At 40.8% G+C, this 26,790-nt stretch overlaps 2 protein-coding genes across 4 annotated transcripts; both read right to left on the bottom strand.

Annotated features, from left to right (window-relative positions):
• Positions 1 to 26,790, bottom strand: LOC124690017 (phytepsin-like). Its single transcript, XM_047223461.1, has 12 exons — positions 26,418 to 26,790; positions 26,282 to 26,320; positions 3,330 to 3,424; positions 3,122 to 3,234; positions 2,749 to 2,917; positions 2,621 to 2,660; positions 2,453 to 2,517; positions 1,817 to 1,930; positions 859 to 909; positions 655 to 774; positions 319 to 407; positions 1 to 85 (listed from the first exon to the last, which is right to left on the bottom strand). Exons 1-12 carry the CDS (start codon positions 26,788 to 26,790, stop codon positions 1 to 3), a joined length of 1,353 nt encoding a protein of 450 aa, XP_047079417.1.
• Positions 16,348 to 25,087, bottom strand: LOC124692216 (probable LRR receptor-like serine/threonine-protein kinase At2g24230). 3 transcript variants are annotated; one of them, XR_006999410.1, is made up of 2 exons: positions 24,507 to 25,087; positions 16,348 to 22,167 (listed from the first exon to the last, which is right to left on the bottom strand). XR_006999410.1 is itself a non-coding variant. In XM_047225533.1 (2 exons), exon 2 carries the CDS (start codon positions 23,485 to 23,487, stop codon positions 23,014 to 23,016), a length of 474 nt encoding a protein of 157 aa, XP_047081489.1. In that variant the 5' UTR covers positions 23,488 to 23,721; positions 24,507 to 25,087; the 3' UTR covers positions 22,740 to 23,013. The 3 variants fall into 3 exon arrangements, 1 of the variants encoding a protein (XP_047081489.1); XR_006999409.1 differs by lacking the exon at positions 16,348 to 22,167 and adding an exon at positions 22,740 to 23,721 and having other exon boundaries at positions 23,812 to 25,087; XM_047225533.1 differs by lacking the exon at positions 16,348 to 22,167 and adding an exon at positions 22,740 to 23,721.

Raw genomic sequence — 26,790 nt, 5'->3', positions numbered from 1 at the left:
CTATGTTGTCTCGACGAACCCAATCTTCATATTTCCATAGTCAAAGACCGTGTGATAGGCTTCCATGAATATATCACCCAAGATCCTGCGACACCAATTTCTCATTGTCAGAACCGAGGACAGGAAGTTCATGGAGTGTTTGCTTTCAGTTTTGAAGATGCAAACATCTTTCTCTTTTTTCTTTTCTTTTTAACGCCTAATAATTCCTAAAACTCTGAAACTAACAAACATCGTTTTTTTTTGGAGAAGAGGTATCACAAACAACTTTTATATTGATTCCAAGAAAGCTGTGAGATCATAACACGTGTATAACTTTACCAGAGAGGGCCACCGGAAGGAGGGGCGTCCATAGCTGAGAATCCACTCATGCACCGGGTATCATCACCCTCACCAATCTTCACTATGTACTGAACAACAGAAATCACAAGTCAAACCAAATCAGCACTAACCGGTAATAAAGCTTGTGTGGCTCTTCAATTTTATATGCACGTAAGATTTTATAATTGATAACTGATATACTAAGGACCGAATCTTCAAAAAATCCACGGGAACAACATATGGAATCTTAATAAAAAATGATACTTGCTAAAACTGATAGATAATCTGGACACGTATAAAATATGAGAGGTAATAACCAGGGACAAGAAGCAATACTTGTTCAGGTTTGAGCACAAACTGTTTGGTCCCGATGGAGAAGGCGACATCAGGCATGAATTTAGGTTCTCCACAGTCCACGAATGATTCTCCCGCAGGGATAGGAATATGGTCACACATCTGCAAAGTTGAATAAGTTAGATTTTGTGTTCAACTGTGTTACAGTGTGATTCTTCCATTGGTATTACAAGGTAGGAAACATGCCTCGTTAATGGTATGCAATATAGAATCCTCAGTCTGATTATCTGCAACTTGCTTCACCGCCCATTGAACAATCCATTCACAAGCTTTGCACAAAATAAAACCATTTGATGTCCTAACTTCATCTTCTAAACTTTGAATACCGACGTTGTCGTCACTATGTACATAGGGAGGAACGTAACAATGTCAACCATCGGGACATAAGGAAAACAATGTGAATATTCAAAAGGAGACCAAACCTACTTCTGCATGCACTTCCACTCTTCATCTATTGAATTCTAAATTCCTTCAGTGCCAGCTAGAGAAAATTATTCCAAGCAAATCAAAGAATTTCGGTACGTTGAGACATATGGCAATTAACACTACTGCATAAATGAACTTTTTTGTTGGTACTACGAAATATGGCAATTAACACTACTGCATAAATTATCCTCAGGGTATAAATACATATATTTAACTACACGCCTTAGAAATGACTACACAAGATTGTTGTCATGGCTCTTCCGCTGTATGTCTGTATACGTCGCCCTGTATGCGGGTGTAAATAAAAGACATAACAAATGAAGGTATTTTCAAAGTGTTGTAAACAGAATGCGCGAGCAATATTCTGACATATAAATCATATGTATTAATGAATTCAAATAATATGTATTAATGAATACATATTATATACACTATAATTGCCCACACACTAATTATCCTCTTACTTGCACAATATCTATGTTTCATGTTTTAATGCATATTTCACAGCATATACATTGTGCAGAACATCCATAACTACAAAAGGTACAAGCGAGACTCAACTCTTACCTTACACCACGAGGTCCAACAAAGAAACATAAACAAAGTATGTCACATATCTATCTTGGCAATATCTGCATCATAGTCCCGGAAAAGAAGATTTTACAAGCCTTATGCATCACTGATCAAGCTAGAAAGCAACTTTTGGAAATGAGCAAACCCGCTTTAGCAGCAAATCCAGGATTTGCCGCCCAAACCTTGAAACAACGTTCTTGCACGCTTTGCTCACTCTACTAGGTATACCAATTGTCCAATTTATTTCAGTAATTATCGCCTGTACATATTTCAGTACTGATTCAGCAAACACATAGAGACTAAAGGAAAAGAATGGAAAATGAACCCACCGGAGATGACTCTATGAGTTGTCGACAAAGATGTTATACCTAATATGCTTCAAAACGTGTCATGCTGGTCTATTAAGTTTTATTTTGATGATCTTCACATTATGTAATATTACTAGTTCTGCTTCTAAGGAGATGGTAATTGCAAAAATTATATATTTAAAGTTTTCTATTGAGCTTTTCCTTCTACTGTAACTACCATAATTCAATCAAAAGAAACATCTACAATGGATCTAACCATACACTTTATCTTCACAATGGACATTTCCTCCACTAAAAGGTAAAATTCAAGGCAAAAGCATATGGGTTATGGCCTAAATAGCGAAGGAATGTCTCGTTTAGGTTACTAGAAATGTTGATTGTCAGGTTTTATCGATAAATCAAAGTTAGATGCATTAACTAAAGCCCCTTTCCTTACTTATGGGAATAAACATGAATAGATCTCAAACACATACCGTGGGGCCAGTAAGAAATGAAGTTCCTGAGTCTACTATTGCTGCACAACCAGATTTACATAATCCTAATAGAAAATAGGGGTATAAGAAAATGATTAAAAACATTTTGTATTTATATACGAGCATATACTGTGTATGATTTATCATGACAAAATGACATGTTAGTACCTGTGGAGTTTCCTCCAATCAAGACGTCACCCATATCAAACTGAAGCAAGTGGCGAAAAATTTATGAGCACAAACTAGTTATTCCAGCTTGAATTTCAAGATTACTCAACTAAACGAAATGGTTTCACCTTCCAGTATCCCTTCTTAGTAACAGGGACATACGTATGTCTTCCCTTGTAATGATTAGGATCAACTCCTCCAAAAACTATTTCTCCTCCCTTCACTTGACCAGCATGTCGATTGAACCAGAATGAGAAAACGGGGCTACCAACCAGACCTTGGCTAACCATGTTATACCTATAATTTCGCTTGTGATGTCAGGGATAACAAATCTTATTATATGATACACATTTGGTGATACGATATGCCAGTAAATTAGAGGAATCCACAGTGCACCATTTAGATATTAATATAATACATAAATTAAAATAGTTATGTCTAGTGTTGATATTGTTAATAAATAGGAAAAACAGACAAATTCAGTCAGGCAACATTTCTCACCAAACAGGTTCGGCACCCCCGAATGACATTTCTTTAAACCCAAGACCAACAATGCCATCAAATTTTCCAAGCAAGAAAGTAATACTTGGTTCCAACGAAGCTTCAATAAAATCCTAATAGGGCAGCATAATAAAATTTGTATAATCTTAAATAGGATGCACATCACATTGCATAATATAAATGTGTCCGTCTGGTGCAGCGCGTAAACCTGATTTTTCACAACTAGACCACCAACTTGCACATTGTCTTTGCTAATATAACCAGCAATTGCACCAGTTTTGTAGTGAATTGATACCCTTTTTCCTGCCAAGATTGGAAATGAAATATTATATTCATGGAAAACATCATTTTCCTGGTTACTAGAGTTTAATCTAAACCATCTGATTAATGCCTAGGTGAAGAAAATACGTGGGCAATGATGTCTAATCACGCTTCTTTTCCTGTAGACAATGTTGGGTCTCCAAGAGCAGAGGTTTGTAGAACAGCAGCAAGTTTTCCCTTAAGTGGATCACCCAAGGTTTATCGAACTCAGGGAGGAAGAGGTCAAAGATATCCCTCTCAAGCAACCCTGCAATCACGATACAAGAAGTCTCTTGTGTCCCCAACAAACCTAATACACTTGTCAGATGTATAGGTGCACTAGTTCGGCGAAGAGATAGTGAAATACAAGTGGTATGAATGAATATGAGCATTAGTAATGGCGCCAGAAAATAGCTTGCTGGCGTGCAGTTGATGGTAGTAATATTGCGGGAAGTAAAGATGCAGTAAAACAGTAAATAAGCGATGATTGCAGTATTCGCAAACAAGGCCTAGGGATCATACTTTCACTAGTGGACACTCTCAACATTGATCACATAATAAAACCACTCTACACTCTCTTGTTGGATGATGAACACCACTAATTGTGTAGGGCTACAAGAGCACCTCAATGCCGGAGTTAACAAGCTCCACAACATTCGATGTTCATATTTAAATAACCTTAGAGTGCATGATAGACCAACGCAATTATACCGAGTACTAACATAGCATGCATACTGTCACCATCAAGCTATGAAAGGGGGAATAGATCACATCAATATTATCATAGTAATAGTTAACTTCATAATCTACAAGAGATCACAATCATAAACTACGCCAAGTTCTACATGATGCACACACTGTCACCATTACATCATGGAGGAGGAATAGAGTACTTTAATAACATCACTAGAGTAGCATATAGATTAATAGTGATATAAAGCACATTGCAATCATAAAGGAATATAAATAAGCACTTCACTATGCTATTCTGAATTACTCTTTGGCAAGATAACGAACACTAATTCATCATGTAGGCAAACCTTAAAGATGTATTCCCAAGTACTAATAAACGCCCCACGCTGTCACTGTGAGCATTCATAGGAGGTACTAACACACCACAATTTCATAGAGACATCCAACTCAAATCATAACTCAGTGAATAAGTATTCTGTGAAATATAGCCTAAGAGACCCACACGGTGCACACACTCGTCACCTTTACACACGTGGGACAAGGAGTCTCCGGAGATCACATAAGTAAAATCCACTTGACTAGCATAATGACATCTAGATTACAAGCATCATCATATGAATCTCAATCATGTAAGGCAGCTCATGAGATTATTGTATTGAAGTACATAGGAGAGAGATGAACCACATAGCTACCGGTACAACCCCGAGCCTCGATGGAGAAATATTCCCTCCTCATGGGAGACAGCATCGTTGATGGAGATGGCGGTGGTTTCGATGGAGGAGCCTTCCGGGGGCACTTCCCCGTCCCGGCGGCGTGCCGGAACAGAGACTCCTGTCCCCCAGATCTTGGCTTCGCGATGGCAGCGGCTCTGGAAGGTTTTTTCTGGTTTCGTCGAACGTGGTAGGGTTTTCGCGACGGAGACCTTAAGTAGGCGGAAGGGCGGCCTCGGAGGGGGCCTGGTGGGCCCACACACTAGGGGGGCGCGCCCCACCCCTTGGCCGCGCTGCCCTGGCGTGTGGGGCCCCCTGGCTCCTCTCCGGTACTTCTTCGATGCTCTGGAACCTTCCGGGAAAAATAGGATGTTGGGCGTTGATTTCGTCCGATTCCGAGAATATTTCCTTTCTAGGATTTCTGAAACCAAAAACAGCAGAAAACAGGAACTGGCACTTCGGCATCTCGTCAATAGGTTAGTTCCGGAAAACGCATCAAAACGATGTAAAGTGTGTATAAAACATGTAAGTATCATCATAAAAGTAGCATGGAACATAAGAAATTATAGATACGTTTGGGACGTATCAAGCATCCCCAAGCTTAGTTCCTACTCGCCCTCGAGTAGGTAAATGATAACAAAGATAATTTCTTAAGTGACATGCCATCATAATCTTGATCATACTATTGTAAAGCATATGAGATGAATGCAGCGATTCAAAGCAATGGTAAGGATAATGACTAAACAATTGAATCATATAGCAAAGACTTTTCATGAATAGTACTTTCAAGACAAGCATCAATAAGACTTGCATAAGAGTTACTCATAAAGCAATAGATTCTTAGTAAAAGGCATTGAAGCAACACAAAGGATGATTAAGTTTCAGCAATTGATTTCAACTTGTAACATGTATATCTCATGCATAATTGTCAATGCAAAGCAATATAACAAGTGCAATAGGTAAACATGTAAGAATCAATGCACAGTTAACACAAGTGTTTGCTTCTAAGATAGAGAGAAATGGGTAAACTGACTCAACATAAAAGTACAAGAATGGCCCTTCGCAGAGGGAAGCATTGATTGCTATATTTGTGCTAGAGGTTTGGTTTTGAAAACAAGAAACAATTTTGTCAACGGTAGTAATAAAGCATATGCATTATGTAAATTATATCCTACAAGTTGCAAGCCTCATGCATAGTATACCAATAGTGCTCGCACCTTGTCCTAATTAGCTTGGATTAACACGGATTATCATTGCATAGCATATGTTTCAACCAAGTGTCACAAAGGGGTACCTCTATGCCGCCTGTACAAAGGTCTAAGGAGAAAGCTCGCATTGGATTTCTCGCTTTTGATTATTCTCAACTTAGACATCCATACCGGGACAACATAGACAACATATAATGGACTCCTCTTTAATGCATAAGCATACAACAATAGTTAAAATTCTCATAAGAGATTTAGGATTAGTTGTCCACACTGAAACTTCCACCATGAATCATGGCTTTAGTTAGCGGCCCAATGTTCTTCTCTAACAGTATGCATACTCAAACCATTTGATCATGAAAATCGCCCTTACTTCAGACAAGACGAACATGCATAGCAACTCACATGATATTCAACAAAGTGTTGATGGCGTCCCCAGAAACATGGTTATCGCACAACAAGCAACTTAATAAGAGATAAACTGCATAAGTACATATTCAATACCACAATAGTTTTTAGGCTATTTGTCCCATGTGCTATATATTGTAAAGATAAAGAATATAAATTTAAAGGTAGCACTCAAGCAATTTACTTTGGAATGGCGGAGAAATACCATGTAGTAGGTAGATATGGTGGACACAAATGGCATAGTGTTTGGCTCAAAGATTTGGATGCACGAGAAGTATTCCCTCTCAATACAAGGCTAGGCTAGCAAGGTTGTTTGAAGCAAACTCAAGTATAAAAGGTGCAGCAAAGCTCACATATGAACATATTGTAACTATTATAAGACTTTATATTGTCTCCTTGTTGTTCAAACACCTCAACCAGAAAATATCTAGACTCTAGAGAAACTAATCATGCAAACCAAATTTTAACGAGCTCTATGTAGTTCTTCATTAATGAGTACAAGGTACATGATGTAAGAGCTTAAACAAGATCTATATGAGCACAACAATTTCCAAGTACCACATTATTCAAGACATTAAACCAATTACCACATGTAGCATTTCCCGTTTCCAACCATATAACAATTAACGAAGCAGTTTCAACCTTCGCCATAAACACTAAAAGATAAAGCGAAGAACACATGTGTTCATATGAACCAGCGGAGTGTGTCTCTCTCCCACAAAAGCATGTATTTATTCAGAGAATGAAAATAACAAAACGAAAATAAAAGCACACAGACGCTCCAAGTAAAGTACATAAGATGTGACCGAATAAAAATATAGTTTCAAGAGAAGAAACCTGATAATTTGTCGATGAAGAAGGGGATGCCTTGGGCATCCCCAAGCTTAGATGCTTGAGTCTTCTTGAAATATGCAGGGATGAACCATGGGGGCATCCCCAAGCTTAGACTTTTCACTCTTCTTGATCATATTGTATCATCCTCCTCTCTTGACCCTTGAAAACTTCCTCCACTTGAATAGCATAACGACATCTAGATTACAAGCTCATCATATGGATCTCAATCATGTAAAGCAGCTCATGAGATCATTGTATTGAAGTACATGGGAGAGAGAGATTAACCACATAGCTACCGGTACAGCCCTTAGCCTCGATGGAGAACTACTCCCTCCTCATGGGAGACACCAGCGTCGATGGAGATGGCGGTGGTGTCGATGGAGATGCCTTCCGGGGGCACTTCCCCGTCCCGGCGGCGTGCCGGAACAGAGACTTCTGTCCCCCAAATCTTGGCTTCGCGATGGCGGCGGCTCTGGAACTTTTCTCGTATCGTGGCTTATTCGTATAGGGTTTTCGCGACGGAGTCCTTAAGTAGGCGGAAGGGCAGCCTCGGAGGGGCCCTGGTGGGCCCACACAGTAGGGGGCGCGCCCCACCCCTTGGCCGCGCCGCCCTGGCGTGTGGGGCCCCCTGGCTCCTCTCCGGTACTTCTTCGATGCTCTGGAACCTTCCGGGAAAAATAAGATGTTGGGCGTTGATTTCGTCCAATTCCGAGAATATTTCCTTACTAGGATTTCTGAAACCAAAAACAGCAGAAAACAGGAACTAGCACTTCGGCATCTCGTCAATAGGTTAGTTCCGGAAAACGCATAAAATCATCATAAAGTGTGAACAAAACATGTAGGTATTGTCATAAAACTAGCATGGAACATCAGAAATTATAGATACGTTTGAGACGTATCAAGCATCCCTAAGCTTAGTTCCTACTCGCCCTCGAGTAGGTAAACGATAACAAGGATAATTTCTGAAGTGACATGCTATCATAATCTTGATCAATACTATTGTAAAGCATATGAGATGAATACAGCGATTCAAAGCAATGGTAAAGACAATGAGTAAACAACTGAACCATATAGCAAAGTCTTTTCATGAATAGTACTTTCAAGACAAGCATCAATAAGACTTGCATAAGAGTTACTCATAAAGCAATAGATTCAAAGTAGAGACATTGAAGCAACACAAAGGAAGATATAAGTTTCAGCGATTGCATTCAACTTCAACATATTTATCTCATGGATAATTGTCAACACAAAGTAATATAGCAAGTGCAATAGGTAAACATGTAGGAATCAATGCACATAGTTGATACAAGTGTTTGCTTCTAAGATAGAAAGAATAGGTAAACTGACTCAACAATAAAGTAGAAGAATGGCCCTTCGCAGAGGGAAGCATGGATTACTATATTTGTGCTAGAGCTTTTTATTTTGAAAACAAGAAACAATTTTGTCAACGGTAGTAATAAATCATATGTGTTATATATGTATAAGATATCTTATAAGTTGCAAGCCTCATGCATAGTATACCAATAGTGCTCGCACCTTGTCCTAATTAGCTTGGATTAACATGGATTATCATTGCATAGCATATGTTTCAACCAAGTGTCACAAAGGGGTACCTCTATGCCGCCTTGTACAAAGGTCTAAGGAGAAAGTTCGCATTGGATTTCTCGCTTTTGATTATTCTCAACTTAGACATCCATACCGGGACAACATAGACAACAGATAATGGACTCCTCTTTAATGCATAAGCATTCAACAACAGTTAAAATTATCATAAGAGATTGAGGATTAATTGTCCAAACTGAAACTTCCACCATGGATCATGGCTTTAGTTAGCGGCCCAATGTTCTTCTCTAACAATATGCATACTCAAACCATTTGATCATGAAAATCACTCTTACTTCAAACAAGACGAACATGCATAGCAACTCACATGATATTCAACAAAGTTAAAAGTTGATGGCGTCCCCAGAAACATGGTTACCGCTCAACAAGCAACTTATTAAGAAATAAGACACATAAGTACATATTCTTCACCATAATAGTTTTTAAGGATATTTTTTCCATGAGCTATATATTGCAAAGACAAAGGATAGAATTTTAAAGGTAGCACTCAAGTAATTTACTTTGGAATGGCAGAGAAATACCATGTAGTAGGTAGGTATGGTGGACACAAATGGCATAGTTTTTGGCTCAAGGATTTGGATGCACGAGAACAATTCCTCTCAATACAAGGCTAGGCTAGCAAGGTTGTTTGAAGGAAACTCAAGTACAAAACGGTGAAGCAAGACTCACATATGAACATATTGTAAGTATTATAAGACTTTACAATGTCTCCTTGTTGTTCAAACACCTTAACCAGAAAATATCTAGACTCTAGAGACCAATCATGCAATCCAAATTTTAACAAGCTCTATGTAGTTCTTCATTAATGGGTGCAAAGTACATGATGCAAGAGAGCTTAAACATGATCTATATGAGCACAACAATTGCCAAGTATCAAATTATTCAAGACATTATACCAATTACCACATGCAACATTTTCTGTTTCCAACCATATAACAATGAACGAAGTAGTTCAACCTTCGCAATGAACATTAAGAATAAAGCTAAGAACATATGTGTTCATACGAAACAGCGGAGCGTGTCTCTCTCCCACACAAGCATGAATTTATTCAGAGAATGAAGATAACAAAACAAAAATAAAAGCACACAGACGCTCCAAGTAAATCACATAAGATGTGACCGAATAAAAATATAGTTTCAATAGAAGAAACCTGATAAGTTGATGAAGAAGGGGATGCCTTGGGCATCCCCAAGCTTAGACGCTTGAGTCTTCTTGAAATATGCAGGGATGAACCACGAGGGCATCCCCAAGCTTAGACTTTTCACTCTTCTTGATCATATATCATCCTCCTCTCTTGACCCTTGAAAACTTCCTCCACACCAAACTCAAAACAAACTCATTAGAGGGTTAGTGCATAATCAAAAATTCACATGTTCAGAGGTGACACAATCATTCTTAACACTTCTGGACATTGCCCAAAGCTACTGAAAGTTAATGGAACAAAAAAATCCATCAAACATAGCGAAACAGGCAATGCGCAATAAAAGGCAGAATCTATCAAAACAGAACAGTCCGTAAGGACGAATTTTTCAGGGGCACTTAACTTGCTCAGATGAAAATGCTCAAATTGAATGAAAGTTGCGTACATATCTGATGATCACGCACGTAAATTGACAGATTTTTCTGAGTTACCTACAGAGAATCCTACTCAAATTCGTGACAGCAAGAAATCTGTTTCTGCGCAGTAATCCAAATCTAGTATTGACTTTACTATCAAAGACTTTACTTGGCACAACAATGCAATAAAATAAAGATAAGGAGAGGTTGCTACAGTAGTAACAACTTCCAAGACTCAAATATAAAACAAAATTGCTGTAGTAAAATAAAAACATGGGTTATCTCCCAAGAAGTGCTTTCTTTATAGCCATTAAGATGGGCTCAGTAATTTTAATGATGCACTCGCAAGAAATAAGCGTTGAAGCAAAAGAGAGCATCAAGAAGCAAATTCAAAAAAAATTTAATCCTAACCCACTTCCTATGAAAAGGAATCTTGTAAATAAACAAGTCATGTAGGCATAATGCAACAAGCATAGGAAAACTAGACAAGCGCAACTTCAAGATTTTCAGAATATAGAGAGGTGTTTTAGTAACATGAAAACTTCTACAACCATATTTTCCTCTCCCATAATGATTTTCAGTAGCATCATGAACAAACTCAACAATATAACTATCAAATGAAACATTCTTATCATGAGTCTCATGCATAAAATTATTACTACTCCCAACATAAGCATAGTCATTCTTATTAATTGTAGTGGGAGCAAATCCAACAAAGTAGCTATCATTATTATTCTCATCATAAAATATAGGAGGCATAGTATAATCATAATAAACTTTATCCTCCATAGTAGGCGGCACAAGACCACTATCATTATAATCATCATAAATAGGAGGCAAAGTATCATCAAAGAAAGTTTTCTCCTCAATGCTTGGGGGATTAAAAATATCATGCTCATCAAAACCAGCTTCCCCAAGCTTAAATTCTTCCATAGCGTTAGCAACAATGGTGTTCAAAGCATTCATACTAATAACATTGGCATTATCATGCATATAAAGTTCCATAGGTTTTTTAATTTTCTCTTCAAACACATCATGTCCTAATTCAAGGTAAAGTTCATAAAGATCTCTCATATTTTTGTTGTTTTCCATTATGCCTTACTAGTGTAAACAAGAAACAAAAAGATGCAATTGCCGGATCTAAAGGAAATAGCTTCGAGCACTCACACACCGGCAATAGTGCTAGGAAATAGCTTAGTAGTTGGAGGATGTGAATACCTTTTACCTTACCTCCCCGACAACGGCGCCAGAAAATAGCTTGATGTCTACTCATGCTTCTTTTCCCGTAGACAGTGTTGGGCCTCCAAGAGCAGAGGTTTGTAGAACAACAATAAGTTTTCCCTTAAGTGGATCACCCAAGGTTTATCGAACTCAGGGAGGAAGAGGTCAAAGATATCCCTCTCAAGCAACCCTGCAATCACGATACAAGAAGTCTCTTGTGTCCCCAACACACCTAATACACTTGTCGGATATATAGGTGCACTAGTTCGGCGAAGAGATAGTGAAATACAAGTGGTATGAATGAATATGAGCAAGTAGTAATGGCGCGTGAAAATAGCTTGTCTGGCGTGCGATTGATGGTAGTAATATTGCAGGAAGTAAAGATGCGATAAAACAAGTAAATAAGCGATGATTGCAGTATTTGGAAACAAGGCCTAGGGATCATACTTTCACTAGTGGACACTCTCAACATTGATCACATAATAAAACCACTCTACACTCTCTTGTTGGATGATGAACACCACTAATTGTGTAGGGCTACAAGAGCACCTCAATGCCGGAGTTAACAAGCTCCACAACATTCGATGTTCATATTTAAATAACCTTAGAGTGCATGATAGACCAACGCAAGTATACCGAGTACTAACATAGCATGCATACTGTCACCATCAAGCTATGAAAGGGGGAATAGATCACATCAATACTATCATAGTAATAGTTAACTTCATAATCTACAAGAGATCACAATCATAAACTACGCCAAGTACTACATGATGCACACACTGTCACCATTACATCATGGAGGAGGAATAGAGTACTTTAATAACATCACTATAGTAGCATATAGATTAATAGTGATATAAAACACATTGCAATCATAAAGGAATATAAATAAGCACTTCACTATGCTATTCTGAATTACTCTTTGGCAAGATAACGAACACTAATTCATCATGTAGGCAAACCTTAAAGATGTATTCCCAAGTACTAATAAACACCCCACGTTGTCACTGTGAGCATTCATAGGAGGTACTAACACAAATTTCATAGAGACATCCAACTCAAATCATAACTCAGTGAATAAGTATTCTGTGAAATATAGCCTAAGAGACCCACACGGTGCACACACTGTCACCTTTACACACGTGGGACAAAGAGTCTCCGGAGATCACATAAGTAAAATCCACTTGAATAGCATAACGACATCTAGATTACAAGCTCATCATATGGATCTCAATCATGTAATGCAGCTCATGAGATCATTGTATTGAAGTACATGGGAGAGAGAGATTAACCACATAGCTACCGGTACAGCCCTTAGCCTCGATGGAGAACTACTCCCTCCTCATGGGAGACAACGAGCGTCGATGGAGATGGCGGTGGTGTCGATGGAGATGCCTTCCGGGGCACTTCCCCGTCCCGGCGGCGTGCCGGAACGGAGACTTCGTCCCCCGGATCTTGGCTTCGCGATGGCGGCGGCTCTGGAACTTTTCTCGTATCGTGGCTTATTCGTATAGGGTTTCGCGACGGAGTCCTTAAGTAGGCGGAAGGGCAGCCTCGGAGGGGCCCTGGTGGGCCCACACAGTAGGGGGGCGCGCCCCACCCCTTGGCCGCGCCGCCCTGGCGTGTGGCCCCCCTGGCTCCTCTCCGGTACTTCTTCGATGCTCTGGAACCTTCCGGGAAAAATAAGATGCTGGGCGTTGATTTCGTCCAATTCCGAGAATATTTCCTTACTAGGATTACTGAAACCAAAAACAGCAGAAAACAGGAACTGGCACTTCGGCATCTCGTCAATAGGTTAGTTCCGGAAAACGCATAAAATCATCATAAAGTGTGAACAAAACATGTAGGTATTGTCATAAAACTAGCATGGAACACCAGAAATTATAGATACGTTTGAGACGTATCAGGCAATGTGTTAGGATATCATCATCTCATAGTGCATACATGACCAGTAGGAAAATAGGCTATCGAGGACCTTAGAGATGTGGACTCCTTCACCGGCGATGGCAGATTCGAGCGGCAGGCATGGAGACAGGTTGTAGGTCGTAGGCATAACGGACCCAGGAAAATTTTGAAGTCTGGCCAAAATAGGCTTAGTGTGCTAATTTTGTATCAAATTGATATAAAGTAGGGGAAAAATAAGCATGCCGGCTGGCCGGAAGCCCGGGCAGATGCTAGGTCCACCCTTTGTTGTAGGAGCATAGCATGAGGAGGGAGGTGGTCCGGGGTTAGTGGTGCGGTGCGTTTGGCTTGTGGGGGCTTCGGTGGTCGGGACTAGGTGGCGTTGCGCACTATGGTGTCATGGTGATGTGTGGGACAAGGGAGAGAGATGAGCCAAGGGGAGAGAGAAGAGATATGTGAATGAGAGGGGAGGAGTTTTTGCGGAGGGCCGGAGGTAGAAGGAAAAAAATATCAGGGGGTCATAGGGCACCGAAGTGGGCTTACTCGCAAGGTTAAGGTCACGCTTCGGTGGGCTTCAAGGCAGCAAGTAATAGCAGCGTGCAAAATTGCCCAAGCCCAGGTGATAACAGAGTGACACGCATCCCCATGCAACGAGCGCGTGGTGTATTTGCAGCATGCGATACTGTCTCACACCACCACCGCTAGTTGAGAACATGTCCACATTTGGTGACGTGCTATTTGGCTAGTATGCCACCAATAACCTGTTTATTAGCGGTGTACCACTATATAAGGCGTTAACAATATTTCGGCCCAAAGATCCGCGACAGTATATCTTAGTGGTGCATCAGCTCGTTAGCACTTTCGCCGTCTATAAATAGATTTCTGAGGTTTGTGTAAATCTAGATGTATCTACACACTAAATAACATCTAGATACATCTAAATTTTGATAAATTTTAATATCTACTAGCAAAAATACCCGTGCGTTGCTACGGTTAACCTAAATAGAACTTCATCTGCTGCACATCAAATGCTTCTAAACCTGCTCAGACATAAGAACATGTAAGTTTCATGTGGAAATTTGTGTACTCATAATATTGTAAATCGCCTCGACCGCCTCGCCGGCCACCAGGACCCATCATGGACTTCCTCATGGGCCTGACTCGCAGGAAGAGCTAGACGGCACTACGGTGTAGCTTATGGAGGCTACAGTTTGTGTGGACGAGTGGATGAGGAAGAAGAGCGCGCGCCCTCTTTAAATAAGCCGGAGGCAGGCGACGGCCGCGGGACGTGTGACATCGTCATTACTGCTCTGGTGAAGGTGGACGGCGGCCGCTCGGCAGGCGAGGTATCGCCATTAACGTAGCGCAGACTGCCGAAGCGACGCCTCGGTACCAGTCGCTGGTGCGCCTGAGAAGACGCATCGACGCAGGGTCGCTGCCATGCGGGGCCGACAAAACGTCCGCCAGACATGAATGAAAACTTTGCGCGTCCGCGCAGCGTTCGCAGAGACACATCCAAGACGCATATTTAAGTTAGGTTTGTATCTCCCGTGGATGGCCACCGTCACTTTGCGTCGTCCCCCGCTAGAGCAATGACCGGAGGCAATTTTCGGCCCGGCGGTCACGCCGTTGGATGCACTGATGCCATCTGATCTCTTACGTTTTGAAGCCAGCGACATAGAGGATAGCAAAACAGCAGTTCTCGTAGACGCGTATGGTAATCATTTGCTCAACAGGAGTGTGTCAGGCCTCGTTGAGATCACCTGCTGCGTCCGCTGCTCGGCAGCCCCGGCGGCGCGACGCTCCGGCGGAAGACGACGAAATCCCCGCCCCGGCAGCAGAACCTGGGGACGTGTGAAACGTGGAGATCGGCTGCCGGTTTTCCTCCTTCCTTTGTTTTTTAATGTGGGACGGGAGGGACGGTCGGACAAAGGAATCGGTAAGGTATCGTGCGCGTGGGTAATCTGGCTGCCAGTTTTCTTGGCTTGCTGCGAGATCGATTCTTGTTTATGATACGGTTTTTTTGTGCGTGAAAGAAAGGAACGAGGGAACATACTGCGTGATCTTTTTGACATAAGAAGGTTTTTCACGGGCGGACACCACCGATCGCCGCATAGTAAAGAAGATTACGATCAGGACAAAAAACACTCTCCGATCCGGTTTGTCGGGACACAAAACGCTGACCCGATCTAGTTAGGCAGGATACAAAGGAAACTAAACCTTGAAACGTCTTTTTATTCTTTTGACTTATGGGTGGTAGTGGTGGGTAATTTCTTGCAACTTTTAGGGTAGTTCTAAGTTGGATGACGACCAAGGGAGAAACCTTTTTGCTTTTATTATTAGGTACTAGTAAAAATGCCCGTGCGTTGCTACGGGAAAACAAATAAAACATACAAAAGCAAATTATTTTATAACATCACAAGAAATGGCACCTCAGGTTGTTTCTCCCTTCTCTACTATGTCAACTTTGATTTCTAGTCTTTGTCGGTACTAAAAAATATTGATCCTTTCATGTAGTACAAACGTCTCCTCAGTGGGATAAGGAACAAAAACTGCAGCCGAAAAACATCCAATATATAATTGGAATAGCATCCATCCATTAAATGTGGCAACATCAGCGGACCAAATTGGGAACAGATCCACAACCACCGTGAACAAACATAATTCCATATAAACCAGTGCAAATTTAATGAACCAAAGGAATTCATAATTGGGACCGATGTTAATCATAATTCCATATAAACGAGTGCAAATTTAATGAACCAAAGAAATTCATAATTCTAACAGATGTCGGTGTCACCAAATATATTTGAGTGTCATGTTCAGTGCAGTTATGCAGATTTTGGTCTAGAAATATATTAACATGAATGTCTCTGCCATACAACTTCTAGCTCAACATCACCCAACCCCACTTGCTCCAGCAGTATTCCAAATTCAAAACAATATGTTGTCTTTGCCTCGGTTTCCACTCGTTCCTCCATCTGTGCTACTCGTCTTGCAAGTCCAGCACTGCACCTTCCTTGCGGTTTTGTGAGTAGAATTTGATTTACAATAGTAAAACTGAAAAAGAGAGCTCGTACTATTATCAATGGAGGTCATGGTAATGGACATAACACACCTAATTATCCTTTTATAATGGGATGCCGCCATAAGAAAAGAGCAAAAATTTAATGTGTCCACCACAAACATGGATCCTTCAATATCAATTGACAATGAAATAAATCGCAAGAGTTTTTCACTTGATGACAAACACACTCATCTTTTTGATAATCTAGATTGAAATAGATAATGAGCATTGTCTCCTTAAATATTTTATTTTTTGCAGAATCTCACTCAAGTTCAGAAAGTTCTGAATAGCTGAAGAGTACATTACACCATCACTTGTTGGTAATCGATTAAAAACTGCAGTATTGCACCCTGGAAATAAATTAAATGTTGAGCCAGAATACCAACCAAAATAATTTGAAGTTATCTAACAGTCAATAGTAGTCAAGTCCAGAGACAACAAAGTATTTTTGGGATATAAGTGAAACAACTGAATGTTAGGTCATCAAGCACTGAAGCTCCGGCAAAATATGAACACTAAACTGAGAGTCTAAGGAAAAAATTATTCAGAAAAGATCTAAAGTAATTGCACGATCATTTTGTCAAACACAAGCAGAGCAAATGCACCACGATTTTGAAAGAGCAAGATTGTATTTTTTGCTCAATGAGTCGTCAGAAGAGGGATGCAATCTTTCAAGTAAAGGCAACAACCGCTAGATTTAGCTTGCAAGGGAGAGTATAAGCGCGTGTGGACCTACATGTGAATAAGGGTGTAGAGAGCAAGTGTTTCATCCAGCCTGCAGTGGCTGCTGATGTGTCACTACTTCAGTTAGCTACACTTGCACTAAGATTTGAGTTACTACCCTTTTGAAAAAATGGTGTTCTGGTTGAATGAATTACTCTGCAAGCCCACTCTATACTCTCCAAAATTTGGCCCAAAATTCTAGTTCGTGTGGAGGAAATTACCTTGCGATGTACTCCCTCCGTCTCATGAAACTTGTCTTAGATTATTTGTCTAAACTTGAATACATATAGACACTATCTAGCATGTAGAAACATTTAAATTTAGACAAATCTAAGACAACTTTCATGGGATGGAGGGAGTACAAAATATCGCCTACCTTATTTTTCTGAACTCACCTACCTTTGTTAGGTCTGTTATGTTTTGCCTCAGTCATGTCTGTCAGGCACTCAGGTTAGCCAATTGAATGACCACAACTTTAGCAGAGTTCCAATATTGTCATGCTAAACCACTATAAAATAATCCAAAGCACAAGCTCATCTGGCTAAAAGGCAAGGTCATTTACCGATGAAGATGGCTTGACAACTTCGAAAAGATATACAAATGCTTGATGAGTCTCCAGTGAGAACATGAGTTCATAAACTTTGTAAGTCATCGCTTATCTCCACCCAAGTACAAAATTGATTAAGCATGAACAATTCCACTAAAATGAATTTCTCCATTAAACATGAATTTTCACTAAATTGGTACTATAATCAGTGACCATAGGGTCTGCAACACAATTCTTGCATAACCATATGTTCTAGAACATAATATAATTTGATTGCCCTTCAAATGGTACAGTAAATGTCAAGAGTGGTTTATGTGTATACTTAAAATACTTATTATACTTCAGAACAATGTCTGTATTTCTCAAAACAAAATTTAGCAAGAAGTTATTAAACCATGGTTTCATTTACTACTTGTGAAACCAAAATAAATAAATTCCTTTTAACTACAAGCTCAAGAAGTTTACCAATTAGTTTGTTTGGATCGACACCCGTAGGGATGGTCCAGGGAACCCTACTTCATCCGCCACTCTCCCTACAGTAAACAATGTATAGTATTTTTTGTTAATGTGTACAGGGAAAATACATTACACTGACTGAACTATTGACCCAAATGATGTGCAAGAGCGCTAAGCAATACTAATGAAAGCAGTATGTGATTTAATTTAGAGATGAACAAGAAATATTTATTGAATGAATGGTTCCATAACACGCTAATTGTGTTGAAATATGTACTAAAAATAGAAGCTAACACTCCTAGATAAACTATATGAAACCCTTGCTAGAATATGATCAGAAAAGACATCGTGGGAAAAACTTCTGATGACCATAAGTACTACAAACACATTTATATTCATGTCCACTATCAAATTTTGCATTCATCCGGAAGCATAAGTATGAAAATAGAAAACTATGTACATTTTTATATATATGAGCAGATAACACAAAATGTTCACGGTTCGGATAAGACGACCAATGATGCTATTAGCAAGTGCTTAACTGCTAAGTGGTAACCAAGTTCCATTATATAACTTGAAGAAAAGTCTACCTTGAATTAAGCTAATTTCTTGCTATAAGCTGCAACCGAAAAGCAACTTAACCTAAGAAGAACTTTGGAATAGAACCACTGCACAAAGATTGTAGCCAGGACCACCGTCAAATTTAGTAACCATCTAGTACTAAATAAAAAGCAGTGAGGTCGCTAAAAGGCACTTAACATCAAACTTCAGTAACCATCTGTACAAGGCTCTACCCGTTCAAGCAAAATGAGTTCAGATCCATAATCCTTACTCTTGAGGTCAAAGGAAACCAACTTACGTTATCCAGCAACCACTGGAGCACGGAATCCCTTTAGATGGAAGAGACGTGAGCTAGCCATCAAAAGCTACAGAATAGCATGAATTTTGGTGCCACAAAATAAATAGCAACTATGATGCCAAAGATGACAAAATAAATAGCAACCATATTGCTCTGCACAGGATGACAAAATAAATAGTAAAAATAAGTAAACGACAGGTTGGGTCCATGCACATAAAATGATTTTAGTTCAGGTTCCCATAATCATTTAGTTGGTCCAGGTTCTTAAACAGATAACAGATTTTTAACAATTGGGTTATTTTCAATAAATAGCACGATTCTTTAACAGTTTGGCTATTGTAATGATTTAACCAAAAATGCATCTATTCTTTCAATCATCCTTTGCAAAGGTGCAGTGCAATACAAAGGCCAGAAATGGTGTGTCTTTCTTACCTGTGCCCAACTTTGCATCCAATCACCAAACTGTTAAATGAACAAGATGATAGAACCACATGAGTGTTCATCTTCGGAGAAAAAAGAAAGATGGGCCAAGCTTCAAATGCCTTATTTGGAAAATAAAAAAAGTGTTGCTTGTCTTCATTGGAAATATAGTTCTAACTAAAATATGTGACAACAAAAAATTATGAGAGAAAGGAAATCACATTAATAATTTGATAAAAGAAATCACTATGGGATCCAGAATTAGAATTGCAGGAAAAGTATAGATGAAAATTTGTCATTCCATCAATGAGGAGCCTGTTTTACTGTACATGGTATGAAGCATGTAATTCAAAGAGATTGAGTGAAAGAGGTTGGACAAACAACAGCAATATAATCTGAGCATACAACGGATGTATGACTGATGTTCCAAACATAATTAAGCTTCCAGTAGTGCAAAATCATTCGGCTTACGGTATCTGACATAATTAAAATATTTTGTTATGGCAGTAGATGCCAGGTCAATTATCATTGTTAAAAAGAAAGAGGACTGTACCATCATAGGTGAAGCAAGTAGGTTGAGGCTCATGTAAAAAAAATGTAGGTTGAGGCTGAAAAAAGCAAGGCTGTAAAACAATCCAGACTGATGTATTATGCATTTGTTACTGCATGAGATACTGCTAAGTATACTACATGTGGAGAGGCTTCAGCGCTTACCTGCGATATGAGGCATCCAGTCTTTCTAGAACTTTACTTGTTCAAAGATACTAGATGGACCCTACACGCGTTGCTGCGCCCGTTTTGTATAGCTGCATTTTTTTTGTTTGCGTTTGTGGTGCCCTAGCTTGATACTGAACTTGTTACCAAATGCTGCAGAGACCTCACACCTTTGCCTCTAGTTAAAATAAATAACCACATTTTTATGATTAGGTGCCACGTTCGTTTGTTGGAAGGAATCAACAAAAACTTATCGATCATGTTCAAATTCAAAAGTTTATAGTAACACTAAATTTTAGTTTTACTTTTCATGATAGCATCATTCACAAGCGGGGTAGGTCGACTTCTCTTGCAAATATCCTGAGAAAATCAAATGGCAGAAAAAATGATAATGAGTACACATATATTTCTCTTTGTGGGATTGATCCATGCACAGATGAAAGAAAACAATAATTTATCTACAAATATTAGAACGAATACTCCATGATGTATTGGATACAAATTCATACTTCTAGGGGCTCCAATATTAAATTGTGGTAAGAAAGGTCAATCCTTATGGCTGAAGCAATAAAATGGCAAGGTATGGAAACACACTAGACCGAGGGTGAGCCAAGTAACAGAACTCCATAGCCAAAACTATGCAGGCCACACACCCCGAAGATGCATTATGCATGTTTTTTGGCTTGACATTACTTCGAAGTATATATAAATAGGCAGAACCCGCTGAACAAATAACTGACACAATGCATGACATAATAGCAAAATTAGGGGGTAACAATTGTGTAAGTGACATCAATATGGATGTAGAAACATCAGCTTATCATATTCATCATTGCTTGAATTTGGTTACTGATGTCATCGTCTCTTGGCTCCTCTTACCTATGACCTTCCCATTTTTGTAGATCTTGTGGCTGTTCTTTATATATTAGTATGATGTTGTTTGCTAAGTTATAAAGACAGGAGATGCAAAATCAGTAATTGGATTCCCATATTTGAAGAGAAAATAAATATAATAGCCAAAACATATGACGAAGCTTCTAACCTATTTTGCAAAATTACAAACACAAGATTTGTATCCACAGATCTGTAGTTTCTATGCTTACTATGCAAAATTATAAATATAAGATTGATATGCAAAGATCTGTAATAACTGGACCTTTAAATATAGAAGACATAAGAGCATGAGCATAATATCTGATTGTACCTAACCTCCTTATATCTACGATCAAACATGATTAGATGGGAAATTTAGGAGTGGTTCCAACTTTATGTGGACACACAAAATTAAGCACACCACCTCAATATTGGTACAAAAAAAAGGGGAACTATGAGACTTCTAGCATACAAACAATCAGGAAACTTGAAAATTGTGGAGAACAAATTAGGCTTGTTTTCGTATCAGCTGCACTTGTTTATCTCAAGTCATTAGCAGGTCAACTTATTTTCCTATAACCTACAGAATGAAAAAACTCTAAGAAGACATGCATAAGGGATACCTGATCCATAATTCCATATGCAATAAACCATGGTTTAGCATCAGATATTAGCAAAGTAGAAAGACTAAAGGGATTGAGGGAGTACTGAAAATAAGATGAATCGAGGTTGCATAATTCTATATCGACAGTGCACATTAATTCAGATATCATAGCAGGAAAAAGAAGAAATAATTGTATTACTCGTTGGTTTGTTACAGCGTCAAGCCGAGAATTGAAGATTTGTTCATATCCATAGCTTCGTTGGTGAGCACATCGCACAGGACCACCTATATGGCCAACAACATGACCAAAACGAATTCTGGTACACCTGCCACAAATTATGACGGAACAAGTGAAGAATGCATACTATAGAAGTTATAAGCTGTTTACAATGATTTTGAAAACCAGGTAAATCTCTCTCCGCATTCGCCTAGCATAAAATCAATTATTGAAAAAATAAAGATTGCACCTACCCTGTGGCTGAGGTAACCTAGCTTGCTCTAGTAATAATATTCCCCTGAATTCCTTAACAACAAACTCAGTGTAAGATTAATTTAGTATACTATTACATTACAGAGTGACAAAATTGGGTGCCAATGAAACTACTTACCCAGAGTGTAGCCACTAACTTCCTAAGGGCTGAATCCTCTAGTCATACAATGCATCGTTGCATGCTTGATACAGAAGCATCAACTAAAAATACTTAAAGTAAACCTTTGCACAAAAATTAAGGCTCTCACACCAAATGATTGCAGGTGAATGGAGTCTGAGGTTTTTGCTGTCCACTGGCAGTGAGCAAAAAATCCAGGATGGTCTTTCTATTGCCAAACATGCACATTGATGATAGCTTTCATATATAATAACTCATGGTAACATTGTGGCAAGCTATATTGCAACATCTTAACAAGAGGAACGATTAATCAAGAAGAAGAAATACACTGTCTCGGAAGAAGAGCAGGACATGGCATGGTGAGCTCCAAAAGGCGAAACAGTTAGGAGCTCACTGCTTACACACAAAATTTAGTACTAATAAATCATCTCAGTTCTGCTCTACTACTTTAGGTCCAGTGTCCTTCAGCAGGCCAACGATCTGCTAAGTGGCCTCTTGGATGGCAGCCCAGCGGTGCAGAGGTAGGCAATCCTTCACTTATCTCCAGCCCCGTGTCACACAGCTTCACATCGATGATGCTCGACCTTGGTTTTCCTTAACCATTGGCCCCACCCAGTTTACCAGGTTCGCCTCCTTCCGGTAAGGGGACTCATCACCCAGTGGCTCGTTGCCGGTGATCAGCTCAAACAGCATGATGCCATCAGACTTAGCGTTCTTTGAATTTGAGAATTCTGCCGGAGCATAGCCAGGAGAATGGTGCAGCAGATCCTCGTGTGTGCTAGTCCCATCGATCTTTGATGACCCAAAATCAGACAATCTAGGCTCCATGTAAAAGTTGAAGTAGATGTTGCTTGCCTTCAGATCCCGGTGGACGATCTGTGGAATGCAACCATGGTGGCGGAATGCCAGTGCCCTTGCAGGGCCAAATGCAAATTGTGCCAGAACCTCAATGTCACAGTGCCCTCTGATGTGATGTCTCAGTGGCCTAACCAACATTATTTTCCTCGCATGTGTCGGTGCTCCAATCTTCATTGGCATGAACGCTTAGCGAAAAAACACACAGCAGGTTATGTAAATTGATGTTCTCCATGTACTCATAGATGGAGATTCTTCCGACTCCTACTAAGCAGTAATCAGTCAGGAGAACAAGATTAGGATGTTTAACGTCACAGCTGCTCAAGTTCTCTCACGGAATCTTGATCTGACATTACCGAACCATGGACAACATGTCTTTGTTTGCAATTCTCGAAAAATATGACAGAATCAGGGTGCCTTTAAGATTGCAGAATGTATATTATATTAGTATAGTATAATAGTGATCATATGAACTGCACGTTTTGTTTTACCAAAATCACGATGTACCTAATTTGCACGGTTGTCCTCTTGCATGTATTTCTTTTTTTTACCGTTGGGGATGATTTGTTGAATTACACTTTCAGCTGGCAAGAAGTGTTAAGGAACCAAAGTAACCAGGAATAGTTAGTCGCAGGGAATCGTTATGTGCACAAAGTGAGTAATGCTCTGTTTTACTCGATTTTGTAGGAAAGAACCTTTCGGTGTTTAACTTCTTTTTCATCTTTGAAGGACACATTTGTTGCATTGTTCATGTTGCTACATGGCATGGTTGGACATGCTTAATAGGCATACTCTAAATTCTTTGCAACTTCTAGAACAGCTAGGGTTTTTTCCTGATGTACTTTAATTGGCTTCGTTAGTGTAACGACTGCTACTTCCCAATGAAAATGAATGATATTAGTTCTCTTGCTACCTTGTTGGGTGCTATACACATTTTTTTTTTTTTTAAATCTGATCCCGCTCCTTATAGGTTGTACTGCAAAAACTTAAATCACCCAGCCCGCACTAACGTTGAACAACGACTGGGCGATAAAAATTTGGTGGACTCAACCACCCCATCCAACCCACTTTGCTGATTACAGACTTCAGAGGACATCCTCATGGTGGAGTTATCGCCCAGCATCACCCAGCCCAGCATCACCCAGGAATCAAGAACTGGAGTTGTCGCAGTAAAAACAGAAGGAAGTCTGACAGATACGAACCTGGATGGGAGTCTTGCTGCAAGGGTGGGAAGAGGCCGGAGCTGTTCCAACCTTTTCCAACGAATCTCTCGATGGCGGCGCCATAGGCGCCTCAACAGTAAAAACAGAGCCGCGGAGGTGGACGGAGTTTTCGCTATAACTGTCAATTGAGGCCACAACACCGCTGTCCCATCGACGCTGGAGTCAATGAAGATGTTGCTGAGCAACATCACTGGATAAATCCAGCAGCGATGCTAGAGGCCAGCCGAGAGAGGGATACTGAGATAGCGCGGGTGTCCATAGGAGCAGGTCGTCGTGGTGCAGCGCAGGCGGGCCCAGCCGCTGCCCATGGTTAGCCCGCGCCATATCACCGACGCGGACGTCTAGGGTTTGCCACGGGGTTCGTGCGATGGCAAAACGCATCCGCAGCGGGTAATCCACGGCGGGTAATCAGCGGGGAACTCTAGGAGGGAGACGAACTCGCGCCGGTGTGCAGCAACGCCGGAGGTGGCGGAGGTAAGCTGAATCAGAGGAGACTTTTCCGCGGAACAGAGAAGAGGAAGGGGAATAGGAGAGTCGTGTGATAGCAATAGAGGCTGAGAGCAGACTTGGTATGCGTAGACAGACTGAGGAACCGACTTGGGCCTATAGCCAAAGGAACCACCGCCTAAGCGGTGTAGGCCCAGTGAGAGCGACGTCCAGATCAACCACAAGAGCGCGCAATACAGGGAGCTTAGAGCTCTTTAAAGATATCTATTTAGCAAGATACAAGCACAGGACATGAAAATTTTAGTAAATGGACCACCGGGGCTTAATAAATTTATAGGGAGAATCAATATGGTAACCACAATGGATGTATTAGGAAAAACTTCGCTAGCACTATCTCTTACAGAACAGAGAAAATGTATAAAAAATCATAGTAACAATAATTAAATTCAGCCCTAATCCCATCCGTATACAGGTAATAATCCACTTTACAGGTTTAATTACCTAGAATCCCTGGGCATGGATGCGGACCAAGCATGGCTGGAAATCAGATCCAGGTTGGGAACGGCTTGGCCAAACATGTCCAAAGCTGCACCGTCATCTTCAAAAGGGGATGCCTCCAGGGCCGCGAAAACACACGTGCTGGCGACTCCGTGCAAGCCAGTGGAGGCCGCGGCGCCGTCCTTGTCTCCCACCTCCCATCAGGTGCAGATCAATGACGACCTCGTCACTACCCCACCGGCCTCCGAAGAACCCAGGCAGGCAAACTCGATTCCAGCCTTCAAATAGGGTCTGTGTGCGGTCCCTAGGGCAGGTGGAGGCGATGGTGTTGTGGGGCGGCGGTGGAGACGGAGATCAAAGGGACGGCCGTGGTGTTGGGGATAAAGGGGGCGCCGGTGGAGACGGGGAACCAGAGGGCGGGCAGGGGAAGGCGATGGTGTTGTGGGGCGGCGGTGGAGACGGAGATCAAAGGGGCGGCAATGGTGTTGGGGATAAAGGGTACGCCGGTGGAGACGGGGATCCAGAGGGAGACAGTGAAGACGGTGTTGGGGGTCAGGGGTGCGAATAGGGTTCTACGATGAGAGTTGTCTTTAGTTGGGCTTGGCCCAGTTTTAGCTGCGCGTGCAGGGCGAGCGCAAGGGTAGCGACGAAGGACGACCAAAAGTTTGCCGTATTGATACGTAGGCAGAATAAGGAACATGTTCCTCCTTTTTAAATAGTGTAGATATAGATTTATAGACTAATGCAGCATTTTCTTCCCTATACGCTATTTACTACATGTGCATGGATAATATGTTAGATTAACAAACCTTTCTTCGTGTACGTGCTCGACCGAGCTGGCTTTGTAACTCTTGTGCAAGTGGTATGCGATCCGCACAGCAAAAGTTCCCAAAACATACACCCCATATTAGTGCTATCATAAATAATAACCAAACTGTTGAAGACTTGACGAGATGAGGGCACATACCGAAGAGTAGCACTCGGAGGAGGGCACCCAGAGGTTGGAGCTGCCTGTGTCGAAGATGACGGTGAAGTTCTGGGGTGGCATTCCGATGCCGACCTCACCGTAGTACTGAGCGTTCTGGTACTTCTTCAGTATTACGATATCTCTCTTTGGCAGTGGTTGCGGCTCCTCGTTATGGACGAGGTCATGGTGCTGCACGAGGAAGGTCTGAGCGTCCTCTCCAGCGACGAGGCGGTTCTGGCCGACCGGTAGCTTCTTCAGCTCGATGCGGACCAGGCCCTCCACGGGCGTGCCGAGGAGGAGCACGGCAGAAAGGATGAGTAGGTGTTGGAGGGTGACGTGGCCGGTTCCCAT

Source organism: Lolium rigidum, chromosome 2 (genome assembly GCF_022539505.1).
Source record: "Lolium rigidum isolate FL_2022 chromosome 2, APGP_CSIRO_Lrig_0.1, whole genome shotgun sequence".
NCBI lineage: Eukaryota > Viridiplantae > Streptophyta > Magnoliopsida > Poales > Poaceae > Lolium > Lolium rigidum.
This window is presented reverse-complemented; position numbering and strand designations above follow the sequence as displayed.

Excerpts from the sequence above, each read along its gene's own strand:
- LOC124690017 (XM_047223461.1), bottom strand. The coding sequence starts at position 26,790 with ATGGGAACCGGCCACGTCACCCTCCAACACCTACTCATCCTTTCTGCC. Across the intron at positions 26,321-26,417 it reads ATGTGCCCTCATCTCGTCAA|TTACAAAGCCAGCTCGGTCG; the intron begins GTCTTCAACAGT and ends CTTGCACAAGAG. Across the intron at positions 3,235-3,329 it reads GTCTAGTTGTGAAAAATCAG|GATTTTATTGAAGCTTCGTT; the intron begins GTTTACGCGCTG and ends CTGCCCTATTAG.
- LOC124692216 (XM_047225533.1), bottom strand. The coding sequence starts at position 23,487 with ATGCCAATGAAGATTGGAGCACCGACACATGCGAGGAAAATAATGTTG.